The sequence below is a fragment of the Canis lupus genome, chromosome 16 (assembly GCF_048164855.1).
Source record: "Canis lupus baileyi chromosome 16, mCanLup2.hap1, whole genome shotgun sequence".
Classification (NCBI taxonomy): domain Eukaryota; kingdom Metazoa; phylum Chordata; class Mammalia; order Carnivora; family Canidae; genus Canis; species Canis lupus.
The window spans coordinates 28,726,247-28,743,329 of record NC_132853.1 but is presented as its reverse complement, the minus strand read 5'-3'; the positions used below and the strand labels follow the sequence as shown (position 1 = coordinate 28,743,329).

Below are 17,083 nucleotides of genomic sequence, written 5' to 3'. Positions count from 1 at the left end.
AGGGCATGGAGGATCAGAGTGGGGTCCTTTACTCTGTTCCCAGGAAGGCCTTGGCTGCCCGGCTGCCATTCTTCAGAGCCCATGAGCAAGGAGTGGCTGGCTGTTGAGAGGGACCTGTGGAAGTCTCCAGTGTTGTAGGAGTCTTTTTTTTTTTTTTTTTAAAGATTTATTTAAGAGGGAGAGCACATAGAGTCAGGAGAGGGGTAGAGGAAAAGGGAAAGGGAAAGAGAGGAGAGAAGCAGACTCTCCCCTGAGCAGGGAGCCCAACTCAAGGCCGGACCTCATGATCCCAAGATCATGATCTGAGATGAAATCAAGGGTCCATCACTTAACCAACTGAGCAACCCAGGCACTGGTGCTGTGGAGTTTTTAATGAAGGCAGATAGAAGCATGACATGGACAAGGTGAAGGTAGAGGGGAGAGTTGGAGGGGCAATGACCTTGACCTCTGTTTCTCTGGCATCAGCCTATCACCACAGCCCCTCTACTCATTCCTCTTTCAGTTTCTTTACATTCTTTCAAACAAACAAAAAAAACCTAACACCCAGTGTGATGGTTGAAAGAAAATCACAGAGGCTTCTTTTCCCAGTCCTCCATTCTGTCGGGAGCTGGGGGTTGGGAAGGGGAGCCCTGACACCAGGCAGCCCATCCCTTCTCTTTGGCCCTGAAATGCCCTGTGTCGTGAGTTCTGTTTTGGCAGCACCTTACCCTCAGAGCTGGACTGGGCGAGGACAGGCCTGCCATTGCCTGTACCTCTCCCTAAGAAGCACATGCTCTAGAAATGTGATGGGGGCCACCAGGGCCTCCCACCTGAGATGAAACCTGCAGCAGCCGATAATTCACAAGGTAGATGATTGCAATTGTCTTGAGGGCTGGCCCTGCCCTTTGACGAAATGCGAGACCCACCAGAGCAGGACCACGGTCTAACACTGGGACTTGGCGGGGCCCCAACCTGTCCCAGATATGTGGGCTGAGCTCACCTAGGGAGGATTTTGTAAACAGTTCCTTTCTCTGGATCAGCAATAATCCAATTTTTGGATCTTGAAGCCAGGCGCTCCTAGAGGTGCCCCCCTCATAGTCCCAGGCTCTAGCTTTCTGCATCACATCCAATGACATCACTCAGGGATCAGATGGACACCGAGACTTCCACGCTTTTGGGGTTGTTCTGAGTCTCAGTGTGCTAGGACTCCCTGACCCACACTCTCAGCCCAGCTGCTTCTGACCACAGTTGGGCAGAGCCACAGGCAGACTGTGTGCCTGCTTGGAGGCAGGCATCTCCCTGGGTTTGCTTTAAAACCCTGAGGTACCCATGAGCTTTGGATCCAGTCCCTACAGGTAAGGATGTAAGCCTGTAGGACACACCTTTGTGAGGGTCTCTGGGATAAGATTCCCTGGGTCAGCCATGAAGGTACTTCATTCCCTTGATAGGAAGTTCCTCCTTTTATCCAACTCAGAACGCCTCCAACTTTAAGTCAAATGCATTTCCTCTTGCTGGCCTCAGTGAGATTCCAGGCCCTTGCTTTCCTGCCCCTTCCCGCCTCCCACCCTGTGTCTCAGAGTCCTTCATCGGGTCCAATGTGATTAAATCCCCTAGACAGATGAATTGAAGCCTTTTTTGTTTGAGGGGGGGTTTAAAAGATTTTATCTATTTATTCATAAGGGACACAAAAAGAGAGGCAGAGACATAAGCAGAGGGAGAAGCAGGCTCCTCACAGGGAGCCCGACATGGGACTCAATGCCCGGACCTGGGATCAGGCCCTGAGCTGAAGGCAGATGCTCAACCGCTGAGCTACCCAGACATCCTGAATTGCAGCCTTTTGTAAATCACTTCCTGATTGTGAACTATATTTTCCTATACCAGATTTTCCTAAATTTGCCTATGGTACCTGTATTACTGGGCTCTGCATCCACAACTATTTTAAAAATAGGCATGTTTGTGCTTTCTCTCTGCCACTTTCATGTAGCCTACTGAGAGGTAGACCAAGGCAGACAGCACTCACATGGTGCAGATGAGGACTCCTCCCCTACAGGCTGAAAGGTTTACCCACGGCACACAGCCAAGAGGTCAGGGCCAGGGTCACACTCAGGTCTTCTGACTCCAAGTCCAGTGCTCCTCTCTGCACCACAGCTGCCTCCCTGAGCGTACCGGCTGCCTGGACCCGGAAAGCCCAGAGGATGCTGGGGACCAGGGGTGAGGGGTGAAGAGGAACTTGCCCAGAATTAAACTACTGGTGGACAAGTAGCCTCATCCCAACCCCTCGCCCTTCACCCTGCCCAGTGAGCCCCCCTACTGCCTGGTGAGGGGCTTGCCCCAGGCTACCTAATGCTCACAGCTTCTGCGGCAGAAATGCCAAGGTGTTTGCAAGACATTGTCCTCTCCTGAGACAGGAGTCATGATGTCCCAATTTATAAATCTCAGCACTGTTTATTCAGCAACACATTCTGAGATCCCTTCCCTACACACACACACACACACACACACACACACACACACACACACACCCCTAGAGCAGAGCATACCCTTGCCCATTGAGAGTGAGGGTCCATCCCCTCTTCCCACCCCAATCCTGGCCTGGGGGAGTGGTTTGGCCCCTCCAGATGAGGCTGGGTGCCTGGGGAAAGGCACCTCCACCAAGACACTTCCCCGAGCACTGCCTGAGGGCTGACCGCCACAGAATGCACCCTGGGGTCGGGGCTCAGCATCTGCCTCCTCAGCCTGCCCCTCCCTCCGCTCAGGTCACCCAGCTCAGAGGGAGAGAGAGGGTCCTCGAGTGACCCCCCTTCCTGTGTAGCCAGCCGGTGTTCAGTATGAACTCCCCAGAAGGCAACCCTTGGTCCCTGAGGCCTTCCCCCCGCCAGACAGAAGGAACAGCTACCGACAGACTGCATGCAAAACGGCACTCCCTACTCTTCTGGGGCTCAGAGCCATTTGCTTGCCGCGAGCCTGCCCAGAGATGCATGGGTGTCTGGATGGCTTGTCTGGGGACTTTAACCCGCTTTCTGGCGCCGGGGTCTCCTGCCTACCGAGAGACACGGAGGGAACTGCTGGCGCCGAGCGCGGTGGCCCGACTCCGCGAACTGCGGAACTGCTTAGCGCCTGCCAGCTGCGCCCCCTGGCCGAGACCCACACCCCGCTCCGGCCCGGGGCTGGGGGTGAGCCGCAAGGTGACTTTGAGCAGGCGTGGGGCACCGTGAGGGGCACGTGTATGACAATAATGGGACGTGAGTTTTCAGAGCTGTGTCCTGATCGGATGCCTTCAGCGTTGTGACTGAGCAGGGAGGGCCGTCGTACGTAGGCTAAGAGGTGCTGCTTATCCTGCTAACCGTGGAATCCCTTTGGCCCCCGGGGCACACAGGCCTGGGGGAAGTAGAGGGGGCTGTTTCTGGACGGCAGCCTTCTATGGGCATGCTCCATCCTGTCTCTGAGGCCACTTCTGCTGGCTCCATTAGTCTCTGGGTGGCTCTCCCAGCTGGAGGGAGCCAAGACCCAAACCCCCTTCTCCTAAGCCCCTCAATAGGTGGGCCTGCCCACACTCTTCCTGCACCTTCATCTGGCCAGAGGAGCAAGAAGCCAAAAAAAAAAAAAAATCTTTCCATCTTCCACTGCAGGGTCTCCTCCCCTAGCCTCTCTTTACCCTGAAACAGAACTGGCTGGTTACTTTGCATAGCAGGGGTCAGCTGCCAGGCTAAACCCAGAGTTCACTGTCTGAGCTCAGCTCGCTCCATTTTCCCTAGCCCAGAGCAAAGAAAAAAAAAAGTGTCAGACCGAGATAATACCGTCTTTGAATATCTCAGCTTGATATTTGCCTCCATGAGTGAGAAAGGCCAAATGTTATCTGCAAGTTTAATCTTCTGTATTCAGAATTCCTGCCCTCTTTGTCTGCCAGTGCATTCGCAAATCAGCCATTCACTTGCTCTAAGCCTCTGTGATTTTTTTTTTCTCTTTAACCTGTTTTTTCCATCTGCTAGTTGACTCATTTCTCAGCTCCTGCTTCCCAGGGGCCTCACTCTAGAGCCTCCTGCCCCAAGGGCACCTGGAGGTATCAGTTTCCCTTTTTCTGTGCTCAGTCACAAGCCAGATGCTGCTTGGTTTGATCTTTGTATCTCTGTGCCCCATCTCAGTCTCTGCCAGCCTGGCTGGGGTTGCGTGGTCAACCTCTTCCCATCCCCAGCACAGGCGGGTAAAAAAATCAATCCACGTTGAGCTCTTCAAGCCCCACCAGATGTGAGGGGACCGCAGGCACAGGTCCCTGGGGCAAGGTCACAGCCAAGAGTGGGGCTGCAGGTGTTAGAGGCAGCTGGTCACCGGACAGAGAGGGAAATGCCACGGGAAGCAGAGGGAGAAGATTGCAGTGAAAAGCGGCGCCTTGGAGCCAAAGTCGTGGCAATAGGCGGTGTCCGGCTTGTCTGGTTCTTCCACTTGGGTTAGCCGTAGCCCCCAAAGTGGCTGGTCCCAGACTCACCTTCAGCTTTCAAAATCAATGAGAACTTACTTTTGCAATTAAAAAAAGAATATTCCCCCCATTTTGTAAAGAAAACTGCTGCTAAGGGGAAATGAAAGATGAGACAAAATTTAACCCAGGTGCCGCTGTGGCCCTCACTGAAGAAGGAATGATGGGATTGGGGGGGAGCAGGGTGGCTACAGATGGAGGCCCAGGCGGTGTCTCCTCCCGCTGCCCCTCCTCACCACCACTCTCAGGATCTGTGGCTGTGGTCTCCTCTCTAGAGCACAGGTGCATTCCTAGCTCTTTGTCTCAGTCTGGAGTTTTATGAGGTTAAGAGAGAGCAGCCATTTCAGTCAGATATGCTTTAGCTGTAAATCGGTTCGGTCAGTATGCTCTGCATTCATACTTCTTTGTCTTTTTTTTTTTTAAACAAAAGGAAAAAAAAGTTTAAACCCCCCCCTTTCCTTCTACTGCAGGAGGTGAGTGTGTGGGTGTCCTGTAGAACCATTGGCATTCACCCAGCTTCGGCCCCAGTCTCCAGATTTGCCATCCCCACCCCACCCCCTCCCTCCATCCCCTGCTCTCCACCCCAGAAGGGGATCCCTTGCCACCATCATTACGGGTTATGTTAAGATGCCCAAATTTTCCATGACATATCCCATCCTCCGACCACGTTCAGTAGTGATGACTTTCATGCAGGGATATAAACGGGGGTGGGGGGAGGAGGTAGCCAGTGGGGGTGGGGGCGGAAAGAGGTTTGGGGGCGGGGAGGACTGGAGATCTTTTTTTGTCTTTATCTTTTTTCAAAACAAATTTGTCATTTAATGGATCCAAAAACAAACAAACAAACAAGAAAAAAAGTGAAACAAAAAACAAATTTTTAAATCCCTTCCCCAAAGATTTTTTTTTTCCTGGACACAAATTGCTTTGTTTCCTGTCACGTTTTAATATCAATATTAACACAATGTGTAGTCTAAAACTAGTTCCTTTGTAGTTTGCATGGGATGTGAATGCTGTCTCAACGTGCCCAGATCTAGACAAGACTGCATGAGCACCAATTCAGATGTGAAAACAAATCTCTCTCTCTCTCTTTTCCTCTCTCTCTTCCATATATATCTCTATTTCTATTGTGATAATTTGGTGGGCAGTGAAGCACCTCCGGTTGGTTGCCGTAGTGTGTTGAATGATTGTTTTTTTATTCTCTCTATTTTTGGAGCTCCGAGCTTCTTAGTAGTAGCCTGGGCTGAGTATTCTTGAGTCCCTGCTAATGTTTTCGCATGGCCTTGGTTGAGTGTTAGAAGTTGGGCCTCAGCTGTTTTTCTCGAGTGTTTGGCTTGTAATGACCGGTGCATGCCTGGCTTCTGGCCTCATACCCAGCTCTATTCTCTGCACACCAGTCCTGAATAGCTACAGTGCTCAACCGAATTTTGGCGCGCCCGCTTCCCCGGCAGGCTCCAACCCCGCGCGGCCCGGAGGCTTCCCGGGGGCCAACAGCCCAGGACCTGTCGCCGACCTGTACGGCCCTGCCAGCCAGGACTCCGGAGTGGGGAATTACATAAGTGCGGCCAGCCCACAGCCGGGCTCGGGCTTCGGCCACGGCATAGCTGTAAGTACCTCCCTCCCCTGCCCTCCCGCTGCCTCCTCCTTTCCCACCTGTCTCCCCTGGGAGAGGGGACCAGAAGAGCCTGGGGTTGGGGGCCGAGGAGAGGACAGTGGGTTGCCCCACCCCATCCACATTCCATCAGCCACCTAGGGCTGTTGAAATTTTCTTGAGCCACCAGCACGTGATGGAGTGGAAGGAGCATGGTCAGGTTCAGGTCCCCACTCCATACCCTCGGTCCATGCAACCTTGAGCCTCTCATATAATCCTATAATCCATCAGAATTTCACTTCCCTGGCTACAAAATGACAATAAATACACCTCCCTCCAAAGGTGGTGTGAGAATTAATGGAAATAGGATACGTCACCTGCTACCTCATAATAGGCCCTCGGCATCAGCCACCCCTGCTTGATCCCCCTGCCTTCTGGAGACAACCATATGGGCTGGGACTTGAGGAGCTTGGGAATATCCCCACACACACCTCAGGATAGCAGCCTTGGTCAGTAGAGTCCCCGGGCCTGAGGTCCAGAGGCAGCACTTGGCCCTGGGACACAGTGTGGGGTTCATGCTCCCTCCCAGGTGGTTTCCTTTGCTAATGTTTCTTCCAGTTTCCAGGTTCCAAGTAAGTTCCCATTTGCGTTCTTTAGCTGCAGCCCCGCAAAGGCCAGATGCATTTGATATTTGTAATGCTCTGTGGTTCTATAATCTAACTAATCCAGGCAATGGAAATTTGCTTAACAGATTTGCATGCTGTTTTCAGATTGTATTGTTCTTCCCCTCCTGGTGTGTGTGAGCATGAATGTGCCTGAGCCCACTCGCTCGCTGTCCCTTCCATTCGGGAAACAGAAATTTGGCCCCCCTCCATTCCAGCCAACCTCAGCATTTTGGAGGCAGTTTGGTTTGGGGCTCAGATGGGAGTGTCTGCTGTTCCAGGTCCTGTCCCTGACAGGAGAACCCTGCCCCGGGGGCTGAGCTGGAGAGAACAGAGCAAGTGCAGACAGTCCGGGCCACCAGGGCCCCCGTTCCCTGCCCACCTCCCACCCCAGCAGTGGAAAACACACACACACACACACACACACACACACACAGAGGTACATGCACACACGCTCTCATGCACTCACTTGAGGGTACACCCATACACTCAACACACACATGCACACTTTCTCTCACATACTGCCTTACACACACACATGCACATTGCTGCCACCCCTGGCCTGTGCAGTCTAGGTCCATATGATTTCACTCCAAAGCCAATATCACTTAAGTCAGTAGTCTGATGAGTCAAATCCCCTCAGATGAGCTGTAGTACCAAATCCAGAGTATTATTATTCAGTTTAGAGCTGCATCAATTTGGGAGAACATCTATCACCACGTAGAGCACAACTTATTTCTATTGCCAACGCCCAGAAACACAGACCCTATTTGTTCTTGAAAACCTGGGTTTCTTGACCTGTGTGCTGTGGCACCTTTCTGGAATGACCACGCGTGGCATCACGTTTTGTCTGTGCAAGGGCTCGCTTTCTCCCCAGCTGGAGCTGTCGGGACTGTGGGCAGAGACCCTGGTTATCTTTGCCCTCCGGGGTTCAGGGCAGCAGCACCCACCATCCTGGGCACAGGCCTCCCCTTCCCAACAGTGACACACCCCCTGTGCCTCTGGCTTGGGGTGGGAAGTGGGGGCTGGAGGGCCCGGAGCTGGGGAGGATGGCCTCCGGGCCCCTTGTGGCGCAGTGTCTCAGAATTACATATTCATGCTGGCAACCACGGTCTAGTCCTAGAGATAATTTCCTTTCCCAGAATATGACAATCTGTTCCCATGTATAGCGTGCTGATGACCTTAACAATTGTGCAATTTTAGGGACCTTTGATTGCAACGGCCTTTACAAATGGATACCATTGAGCAGGTGCTTCTGTTGCCATCCCACTCTGAGGTATTACCTTCTCTGCCCTGTGTCTCCGCCCTGCCGGGCGTGTCGTACATGTATGCACGCTCGCATGCAAGTACGCACGGGCCCTGGTCTCATCGCGCCAACACCTCTCTCTCCTCTCTCCCAACCCCTTTTTGGGGGGGTGGGGGCAAAAAATCCAGTCTTTTATTCTCTCATCCCTTTCTCCAGCTTTGATCATGACCCTCACCTTTTTTTTAACTTTTTTTTTTTCTTCTTGATTTGGTTCTTTTGATTCCTTTTCTTGATCTTCCCCACCCCTCATCTTTCTCCGTCTTGAAATACAATCAAGAGCATAGGAAACTGGAAGGTGATCTGGTGCTGTACCTGTCCCAGGGGGCCAGAAGCAGGAGAATCCTGGCCTTTGGCCAAGGCTGGGGGTGGGGGCCGGGGCCGGGGCCAGCCCTCTGGGGTCCTGTGAGATGGCCTTTCAGGTCCCTGGGCCCTTTTAGTCTACCAGAGCTCGCTGGCTTCGACTGGTGGGGTTCATGCGGTCAAACAGCCAGACTCCATCTTTTAGTGAAAAGAAAACATTTTTGCCAATAACTACTGAGTAATTATCCAGATTACCGCACAAAAAGCAAATTAAATTAACGACATCACCTGCGTAACGTGGATTTGGATCCCTGCCAGTTTCCTAACCTTTTAAACTGAGCTCAAGTTAATTAAACATTTTTTTTTTAAATCACTCTGATGGGGATATGGAAGGGGTGGAGTGGAGAAGGGGAGATGGGGGCAGTCAGTGAAGGAGCCTCTTGCCACAGTGTCATTGGAACATGAGTATCTTGCTCTTGGGAAGAACCCCGAGAAGGAAGAGGGGTTCTCTTAGGAAACCTAAGTGCGTACTGTGTTAGCACAGTTTGGGGGCTTGAAACGTGGGTCTGTCTCTCTGGAAGAGGGAGGATGACAGCGGAGGATGGGAATGGGTCCCAGCTGGGGCATAAGTGCCTTTCTCTCTGGGAGTGGGGACATAGGAGAAGAAAGGCTGGAGATGGACTTGCCACTTTGGTTTGCAGTACGTAGGACACCTCTCATAGAGGGGGTTTTACTCTAGGCCCTCAAGTCAGCCAGGACTCTCTAGGATGGGCCCAGTTGGGGGACCAGATTGAGTTGAGCTCCATAAATCTCCTTTGGATTTCTCTAATGTTGCTGCTAAGGAATCACCTCAACTAATGCAACTGCCTCTCTTAACCAAATAAACCCCGTGTGTGAATTTTCCCCACGCCTCACCTCCATTTCCCTTCGAGCACTGACCCAGCCATTGCTGGCCAGAGCCAGAGGCCACTAACAGTTTGAAGGAGAGCTACTCACTACTAATTAATCTGGGCTTGGGGGACCAGGGGAGGTAGGGTTCCTCAGAGAACAAAGTGGACTGCTGTCTCCAAGAACTCGGGATTGGAGGTGGCTCTGGCCCTTTGTGGAGTCAGATGAGGAAGGGATAAAACAGCTACCAGGCACAGCAGATCCCTGCAAGGTCAGACACCACACTGCCCGTGCCCTCACTCTCTCTTAGAAATGAGGGCGGAATAGGGCTTCCCACCACAGCCCGTCCTCTAAGGCCACTGTGGGAATGAGGGGAGAGCATCCAGCCCATCCTCAGCATCCAGCTAGAGGAACCTGTTCTCGCAGAAGGAGAACATAGCCAAGAGAGTGGTGGTAACACCCGACCCCCCTCCAAAACGGATAAAGTGAGCCAACTGAGTGACATGTTGGAACCAAAACACACACGTTGTCCCTAACAGAGGCTTCATTCTCTGCCATTTAGCGCCATCCACAGAGGAGACGCTCATGGTTGATTCAGGGAGACTCAGCAAGTCTGGGAGTTCTGGGCCTGTTTTTATTTCCTGTAACCAAAGCTGGTTATTTGTTGCATATGTTTTTCCCTGACCTTGAGTCCTTGATGTGAAATATCATTTTTTTGGATTTTTTAAAATTTGCATTCTCAGTTATTGGCAGTCATTGACAGTATCAGATAAAGCAGGTTTTTTTTTTTTTTTTTTTTTTTTTTTTTTTTAACATTTAGCTTTGAAAACCAGAAGTGTAACCAGATTTTTTTTAAAAAGTATCACTCATCAGTTTGCAGTTCACCAGTGTAGCCGAAAACCCAGCATGGCCACATTTGCTGACCACATTTCCTGCCATTACCCCCAAGAATCCAACAGTACAGTATCAGACCAGCAAAATAGCAAGCCAGCAAAATGAGTCGCAGAGCTGTCTGCTCCCCAGTGTCAGGGTGGCAAAGATGTCAGATTTCCCAAGTCGTGATCCCAGTAAGTTGTGAGCCTGGCTGTTTCCAGACATACTCAGGAGCCCAACGCAGTCATACTTTGAAAGCGCTAGTGAAAAAATTGGAATGAATAATACGTTTGCCTGACACGTCTCTCTTCTCCTGCTTCCCACTTTATGTTCTCCTCTGGGCACCCCCGACCTTCCGCACCCTGCAGAGCATACCTGGATGTCCAGGCAAGACTGGGCGAAGTTTCTGAGTGGCCCTTTGTTTAGGTGATGTCATCAGACCTGGACCCCCACCAGCCTCACTCCCCATCCCAACCAGAGATGGCTCACTTCGGATCGAGGGTTGACTACATCTCATCATCTCACGAATCTGCTGTAATATAAGACAACAGCTTTTAAATGTGTATATAACCCATGATTTTGGTTTTGTTTTGTTTTTCTTGATGGTTTCCCTTCCTCTTCTCTCTTCCTCCCTTCTCCTTTTGAATCTCTTCGAATCACATTTGGTAGTGATTTTGACTTAGTCCTGTAGTCATATAGCTTTAATATCTAGTTGAAAGCTAATCATAGTATAATTGTTATATTAAGGTATTATTTTTTTCTTAAAAAGATTATTATTATTTTTTTTTTTTTTTGCTCGTTTTGATTCTGTTCTCACTTTTAAAGGATGCTGAGATGGTAATATTACTCTCAATATTTTGGTACCAATTCTGAGACTGTATGGATTTTCTGGTGGAGCTTGTGCACCCACGGAAGCAAAGTGTGGAGCGGGAGGTGGGCATAAACTTTCTCCTTTGCGTCGTATAAGAAGTGAGATGTAGTAGGCTAATTAACAGACTCTATAGCAGTTCTTTTTTGTGACGTCTCTTTGTTAACCTAAGTATATCTATTTTCGGCAATAAGGTAAGGACGACAGTGTTTTGAGTGTCCTCCTTTTCTATAAGTGCTTTTTTTCTGTTGAAAGAGGTGATATTATAAGGTTTTTTGAAATTGTGAATTCTAAAAAAGAAGCGTTGTAAATACAATTCCATTAACTACATAGAAACTATTAAGAAAGAGAGAATCAAAAATATTTTTGTGAGGGAGTCGGTCCCAGGCAGTTGGATGCTCTGTGGAAGGAGGAGGGGAAGGCATGATAACCAAGTCAGTTCCCAGGCGGAAGGATACCCCGCTGCCAGGACGACCCCCCCGGGAAAAGTTAGAACACTGTTTAGCTCCTTCTGTCTGTGTGATAGACCTAAGAACTGTATTAGTGTCATACCAGCATATTAACCTCTCGTCTGTGCACAGCTTCAAATGTTACCGTCTAGTTAGATTTTTATTTAAAATATGAAAAACTGCTTTTCCCAAGACGTTTTTTAAAAAACAAAGCTACAATTTTAATATTTAACATATTTAAAGTTTCAAAGCACACCTGTTTGGCTTGGGTGGGGAGGGGTGGGGGGACATTCTTTTTCAGTCTTAATTTTTAAATATTTGATCATTTTCTATTGTCCAACCATTTCAGCACCTCCAAAGGTCCCTAGGACACTTTGCCTCTCTTTGCTCCCCTGCCCCCCACCGGCCCCCCCCCCCAGCTCCAGGGGGGCCCCCCTCGGGCCAGGGGCGGATAAGCCTGCATTAATGAAACCTTTTCTCCATTCACTTCCTATTTACAAATTAGGAAAGCAACCTTTTTGGTTTATATATTTTTTTTAATACCTCAGTGCTGCAAGTATCACCAGAGAGGCTATGGAAGAATTTTTTTTTAATTTATTGTAGATGTAAACAGAATTTTAAAAATAAAAAAGTATAAACATCGCTGCACTGTGACTGGTGGGAAAAACACAGTTTCCTGTTTGCACATGTTTAACATTTGGCTGTTATAATATATGGTCCTCAGTTGGGGAAAGATACTTATGATGAAGGATATTTTTTAATTTAACTTTTTTTTAATATTGGTAATAGGTCGGCAACAGCAACTATAGAAGTACAACTCAATAGATGGCATTAAAACCTATTGTAGTGTGGATAGATATTTTTTCTTTTTTAAAATGTGATATTGACGTTTTATTAATATTTTTTAAATTGTTACGTTTATAAATTTGGTACTTAAGGCACAGCCAGTATGAGACACTGAATGCGACATTTATTATAAAGAGCTGCTGCACTCCTACTATTTTTATAAATTTTACTAACAAAGTAGACTAATGTAGACCTTCACAGACATGGTAGGGCAAAAGCCTCTTCAGACAAAAGGCTCCAAAATGCTAACTCAGAAAGAAAGAAAAAAAGCCTTTTCCAATTCCAATTAAACAGCAACGACATTTAAAAAAAAAAAAAAAAAAAATCCTGTTTTTCCGATTAAATGTTCGGTTGTTTGGTGAGGGTTTTTTGGTTTTGTTTTGTTTTTTTCTTTCTTTCTTTCTTTCTTTTTAATCTCCAAACAACCAAGTTAAGTAAAATGCTGGGCGCTTTTAAAATATCAAAACTTGTTCAAGTGATACAATAACAAAATAGAAGTTTTATTAAAAAAAGAAAAAAGACAATAAATTCCCAGAAATTCAGTGTCTAGACTAGGGAATTTAATTACTATTTTGTCCATGTTGGTGATGTACTGTATACCCTTCCTTTCTCTGCATCCCCCGTCACCTCATAGAAGAACTCTTTGTTGATCACTGTCTGTTAATAATGTATAAAATGGCTATCTCGTAAGCGTGCTGTCCTGGTACTAGTGTAGTGACTTTTTTTCTTCTCTTTCTTCTAGTACATATTGATAGGTATAACGTAATTAAGGTTTAAAAAAAAAATTAGACATAGTTATTCAGATTTAGGACCAGTAAGGATAGAACTTTCTCTTATTTATGAAAAAAAAAATGCTAATAATTTTGGGGCAGTTTTTTCCTTTCGATTTTTTGTTTTTCAATTTCAACTTTTTATTTTATTTTTGCTGATCTGATGTGGTTTCAACTAACCCAAGGTCTCATGATGTTCAAATGCCGGCAGACTCTACGGCGTTTTGTAGATTCCCACCCCCCCAACTGTGAAGGGGTGTGCCATACTACCTTAAATGCTAATGCTAGATATGCAAAACTGGATTTTTTTAATTTATTTTTTAAAAGAGGGAGGCATGGTATATTAAAATGATTTTACTAAGAGAAAAAAATATTTTTTTAAGAATGCTCAGAAGAAATTGATAATCTGTGTGAATATGTTTTAGATGTTTATAATACCTTTTGAAGAGACCCAGTAGCCCATAGCACAAATCTCGTGGAAATCTGATATGTTTTAATGTGGCTACCTAGGTTAAGGTTCACGTTAGTCCCCCCCATTCATCTAGAAGTCCATTTTGAAAGATTTTTGTAAATTATTTTAGCACTGATGTTCAGCCTTGTCTTTGTTTCAGTTAAGCTCAATGGCGAACATGGGAACCACCTTTCGCCTTCCCTGGGGGAGAAACCCTCTTGGCTGATGGCTTTCCCCCCCGGAATCACGAAATAGCCACCGGGTGACTTTCTGGCTTCCAGATCCATCTGCCTGGGACCCCCGAACTCCTCTCCTCCCGAGCAGAGGGGAGTGAGTGACGTTAGCTCCCGGACCCATTCCTGGTTCTACCCGGACGTGGAGCTGACGGGGATGACCGAGCCTCCGGTCCCCTCCCCAGGAGCCTTCTCAGCCCTGGTTTGTGGCCTTCCTCACACCCACTGGGAAAACCAGACAGACTCGCTTTCTATCCCAGTCGCTCATTGGCTTGATTCAAACGAAGCCCCGACAGGCCTTTGCGTTTCTACCCTTCATAACCTTCATCCCAATTTGAACTTGTAGCTTGGACTTTAAGGTAGCATGGCTCTATTGCTGTCAATTTAATGTCTCACTGCACAGCAATTCACAGCCAGTGAATGTTACACACATCTTGCTAGACTAGTGTAAAAATCATTGGGTAATTGTTGGTTCTAATGACCTGAAAGGTGTTCAGTTTTTGTTTTCAGTTTTTTTGTTTTTGTTTTTGGGTTGGGTTGGGGTTTTTTGTTTTTTAGGGGGTTTTTTGGCGGGGGGGGGGGGGTTCTTTTTTCATTTGGGGATTATGGAAAAAAAAATTTTTTTTTGGTTCCAAATAGAAAAACAAAACCTATTTTGATCTTTAGTGCAAACGAGGGCTAGGGACTTAGCCACCACCACCACCACACTGCTTCATCCTGCCATTCGCTCACTGCAGCATAATCAAGAATAAAGCAATATAGTTTACTACATTTTTTATTGAAGGTCAGCCATGCTTTCTGTATTATATTGCATATGAAATTGTTTACAAAAGAAACACTAACTCATACTTCTCTTTATCGGTTGGGAGTGGCACGCAGGGACAGAGGGAGACTGGGGGGGTGGGGGGAGCGGGGGAGAATGTGCTTTCTTGAATGTGCTTCACCAGCCCAGCCGGGCTAACTTCCAAGGAAGAGAAGGGAGGGAGGTGGGAGGCGGTGGGGGGGTGAGCAGAGGGACCCAGGCTGGGAAGCACATTGGAGAGAGACAGCACCGGTAGGCTCCTCTGCCCTCACCCTAAGCAGAAACGCAGCAGAATCAGCTCAGCCCAGTCCTGGGCACAGACACTACACAAGGAGACGCTGTACGTTAAGCAATACTTTAATACTGTAATATGTTTGTTTTCCTTTTTTTCTTTTTTTAACCAAAAAAAAAAAAAGTAAGTAAACTAAAACAAGAAATATATATAATAAAACCCACCCCTCTGGGGAAGCAACCTTAATTCAAACACTTGGCTATCAAATAATCAGAATGTATTGTCTCAGACAGGATTTCATTTCCGGGAGGCAGGGGCACGAGGGGGGCGGGGGATGGGGTCTGAGAGACAAAAGTTCCAGAGCCTCCCTAGAAGGCTCTCTGCTACTGTATTCTGTACATACTGTACCATCCTGTGTGGAATCTGTGAGTGTCCTCTTGAGTAGCGTGGGCTAGCCAATCTGCCGTTCATGGTGTATTGTAAACTCGGAATTCCATATGTAATAGGATGCAAGTCTAAGCGTTTCATGTGGACATAAATGTATCTAAATAAAACTTTCCCTAGCACTGTGGCTGACCTCACCCTTACTTTTATACTTTAGTATGAAACTGATGACAACTTTGGTAGTGAGTATTTTTTTTATATATATACATATATATGTATCTATATATATATATATCTCAAGCATCTTTCAGGTCTTTGTGTGTGGCTTTCTTAAAGCCCTGTTGTAAAAAATTACTATGTGGATGGCAGTCTCTCACATCACAGATGTGGAAAGTATAATTTTATATTTGTATTTTCAAATAAATAAGTTTGTGAAAGGTTTCCATCCTCTACTGTGGTCCAGAAATCAATGTGTTTGTCTGACAAAAAAAAAATAAAATACAATAAACTGTTTTGAACAGAGTTGTTTGGTGTTCTTTCACTTGCAGAAGAGGGCTCGGCTCGGGGTTAGCTGTTGTTTGGTTTTTGGGGGGCTGTCACCAATCATACCTGCCTCCCCTCAACCCTTAGCACCAGTGTTGGCCACACCACCCCCAGTGGAGAAGAAGCCCTTCTACCTGTCCCCAGGGAGCTGATGGAACATTTTTATGAAGTGACAAGAGAGCACTGCTGTGGAAGAACAGGCTGCAGAACACCTCAGAACCCTTGCGTGGTCAGGGAACCAACGCCAAAGGTCCTGTGAGATCATGGGATCCGGAACCGCAGATGTATGTCAGAGTTAAGTGGCTGTCCAGGTTGCTGGCCTCAGCAACAGCCTGCAGGAGAAGGCACAGAATCAGTTCCATGGCCCTCACATAGGAGTCTGAAAGGGTATCAGGAAGCCCTGCCTTTGCCCTCACAGTCAAAGTCTTGCTTCGTGAAGAGAATTGTGTAGGATCACAAAATTAAAGGTCTAGAGAAATAGATCATCTATGATACTTCTGCTTTCTATCAAATAGTTGAGAGAAAAGAACTGAGACACAGTTCATTGAGGACAAGCTCCAAGACTTGGTGGTAGTAGTCAAGATATGGCCAGAACCAGAGGGATTCCCTGGGTTTTAAGCTCTGGTGATAAAAGCCAGGCCTCTGGGTTTGTAAGGGATGGAGCTTCCCATAAAGGCTTCCTCAGAGTGCTGGCCTGGCCGCCCTGGGCCACTCCTCCAGTGTCCTGTCTCTTGCTCATTTCAGCTTCTTTATCGAATGGACATTTCTGCTACACAAAGGTCCAAGAAGAGAAAACAGAAGGTGTCCCTTTCTGTCTGAGGCTGGAGATAGGAGACTCTGGTGCTAGGCCCAGCTCTTACATCCATAGGCAAAGCATCAGCACTCAGTGTCTTGTGAACCTTGAGGACAGCAGAGTATAACCTCCACCACCCCACAGAAATGAGAGCTCAGGTGAAAATTTCCTTTTAGGAATTTGGAGAGGAGTAGGCCAGAGACATGAACTTCATCCTCATCCTGCTCGCTCAGTTCCTCCCAGAAACCTAGGGAGAGAGTAGGGGATAAGGGCATCAACTGTATGCTAGTGAGGCCCAACGTGGTTGGTCTAGTCTTCGTGTGTTATGTGACTGTCTACATTTTAATGTTCAGGGAGGACAGGTGATTTGCCCTCAGTCCTATGACTGCTCAATGGCAGAATTGAGCTGTCATCCCCAGGACATCCTGCTGGTCTCAAGCCTGGTGACACGTGTCCGCCAAAGTGTTGAGTGTGACTGGCTGGGGTTGGGGGAAAGCACTCAAACCAAAATGCCTAAATGTCCCCTAAAAAGAGGCAGAAAAATACCAATCTAGAGAAAAACTTTCAGGGGAAAACACTAAAAATACTAAATAGAAAACAAATCAGCAAAAATCAGGAGAAAGAAAAAAGAAACAACGTGAAGGTAAA

The 17,083-nt window shown here is 47.6% G+C and overlaps 1 protein-coding gene across 18 annotated transcripts in view; it reads left to right on the top strand.

The window, feature by feature from the left end:
- The window catches only part of MSI2 (musashi RNA binding protein 2), a 392,747-nt gene extending 377,130 nt beyond the window's left edge, over positions 1 to 15,617 (top strand). For 5 of the 18 annotated variants that reach the window (XM_072779887.1, XM_072779884.1, XM_072779881.1 and 2 more), the window contains 3 exons: positions 5,896 to 6,050; positions 7,901 to 7,973; positions 10,433 to 15,617. In XM_072779887.1, coding sequence (XP_072635988.1) covers positions 5,896 to 6,050; positions 7,901 to 7,942 — 197 coding nt within the window. In that variant the 3' untranslated portion in view covers positions 7,943 to 7,973; positions 10,433 to 15,617. Of the gene's footprint in view, positions 1 to 5,841; positions 6,051 to 7,900; positions 7,974 to 10,432 lie in introns of all 18 variants that reach the window. The other 13 variants (XM_072779877.1, XM_072779876.1, XM_072779874.1 and 10 more) reach the window with 4 other exon arrangements.
- Positions 15,618 to 17,083: the final 1,466 nt, after the last annotated feature.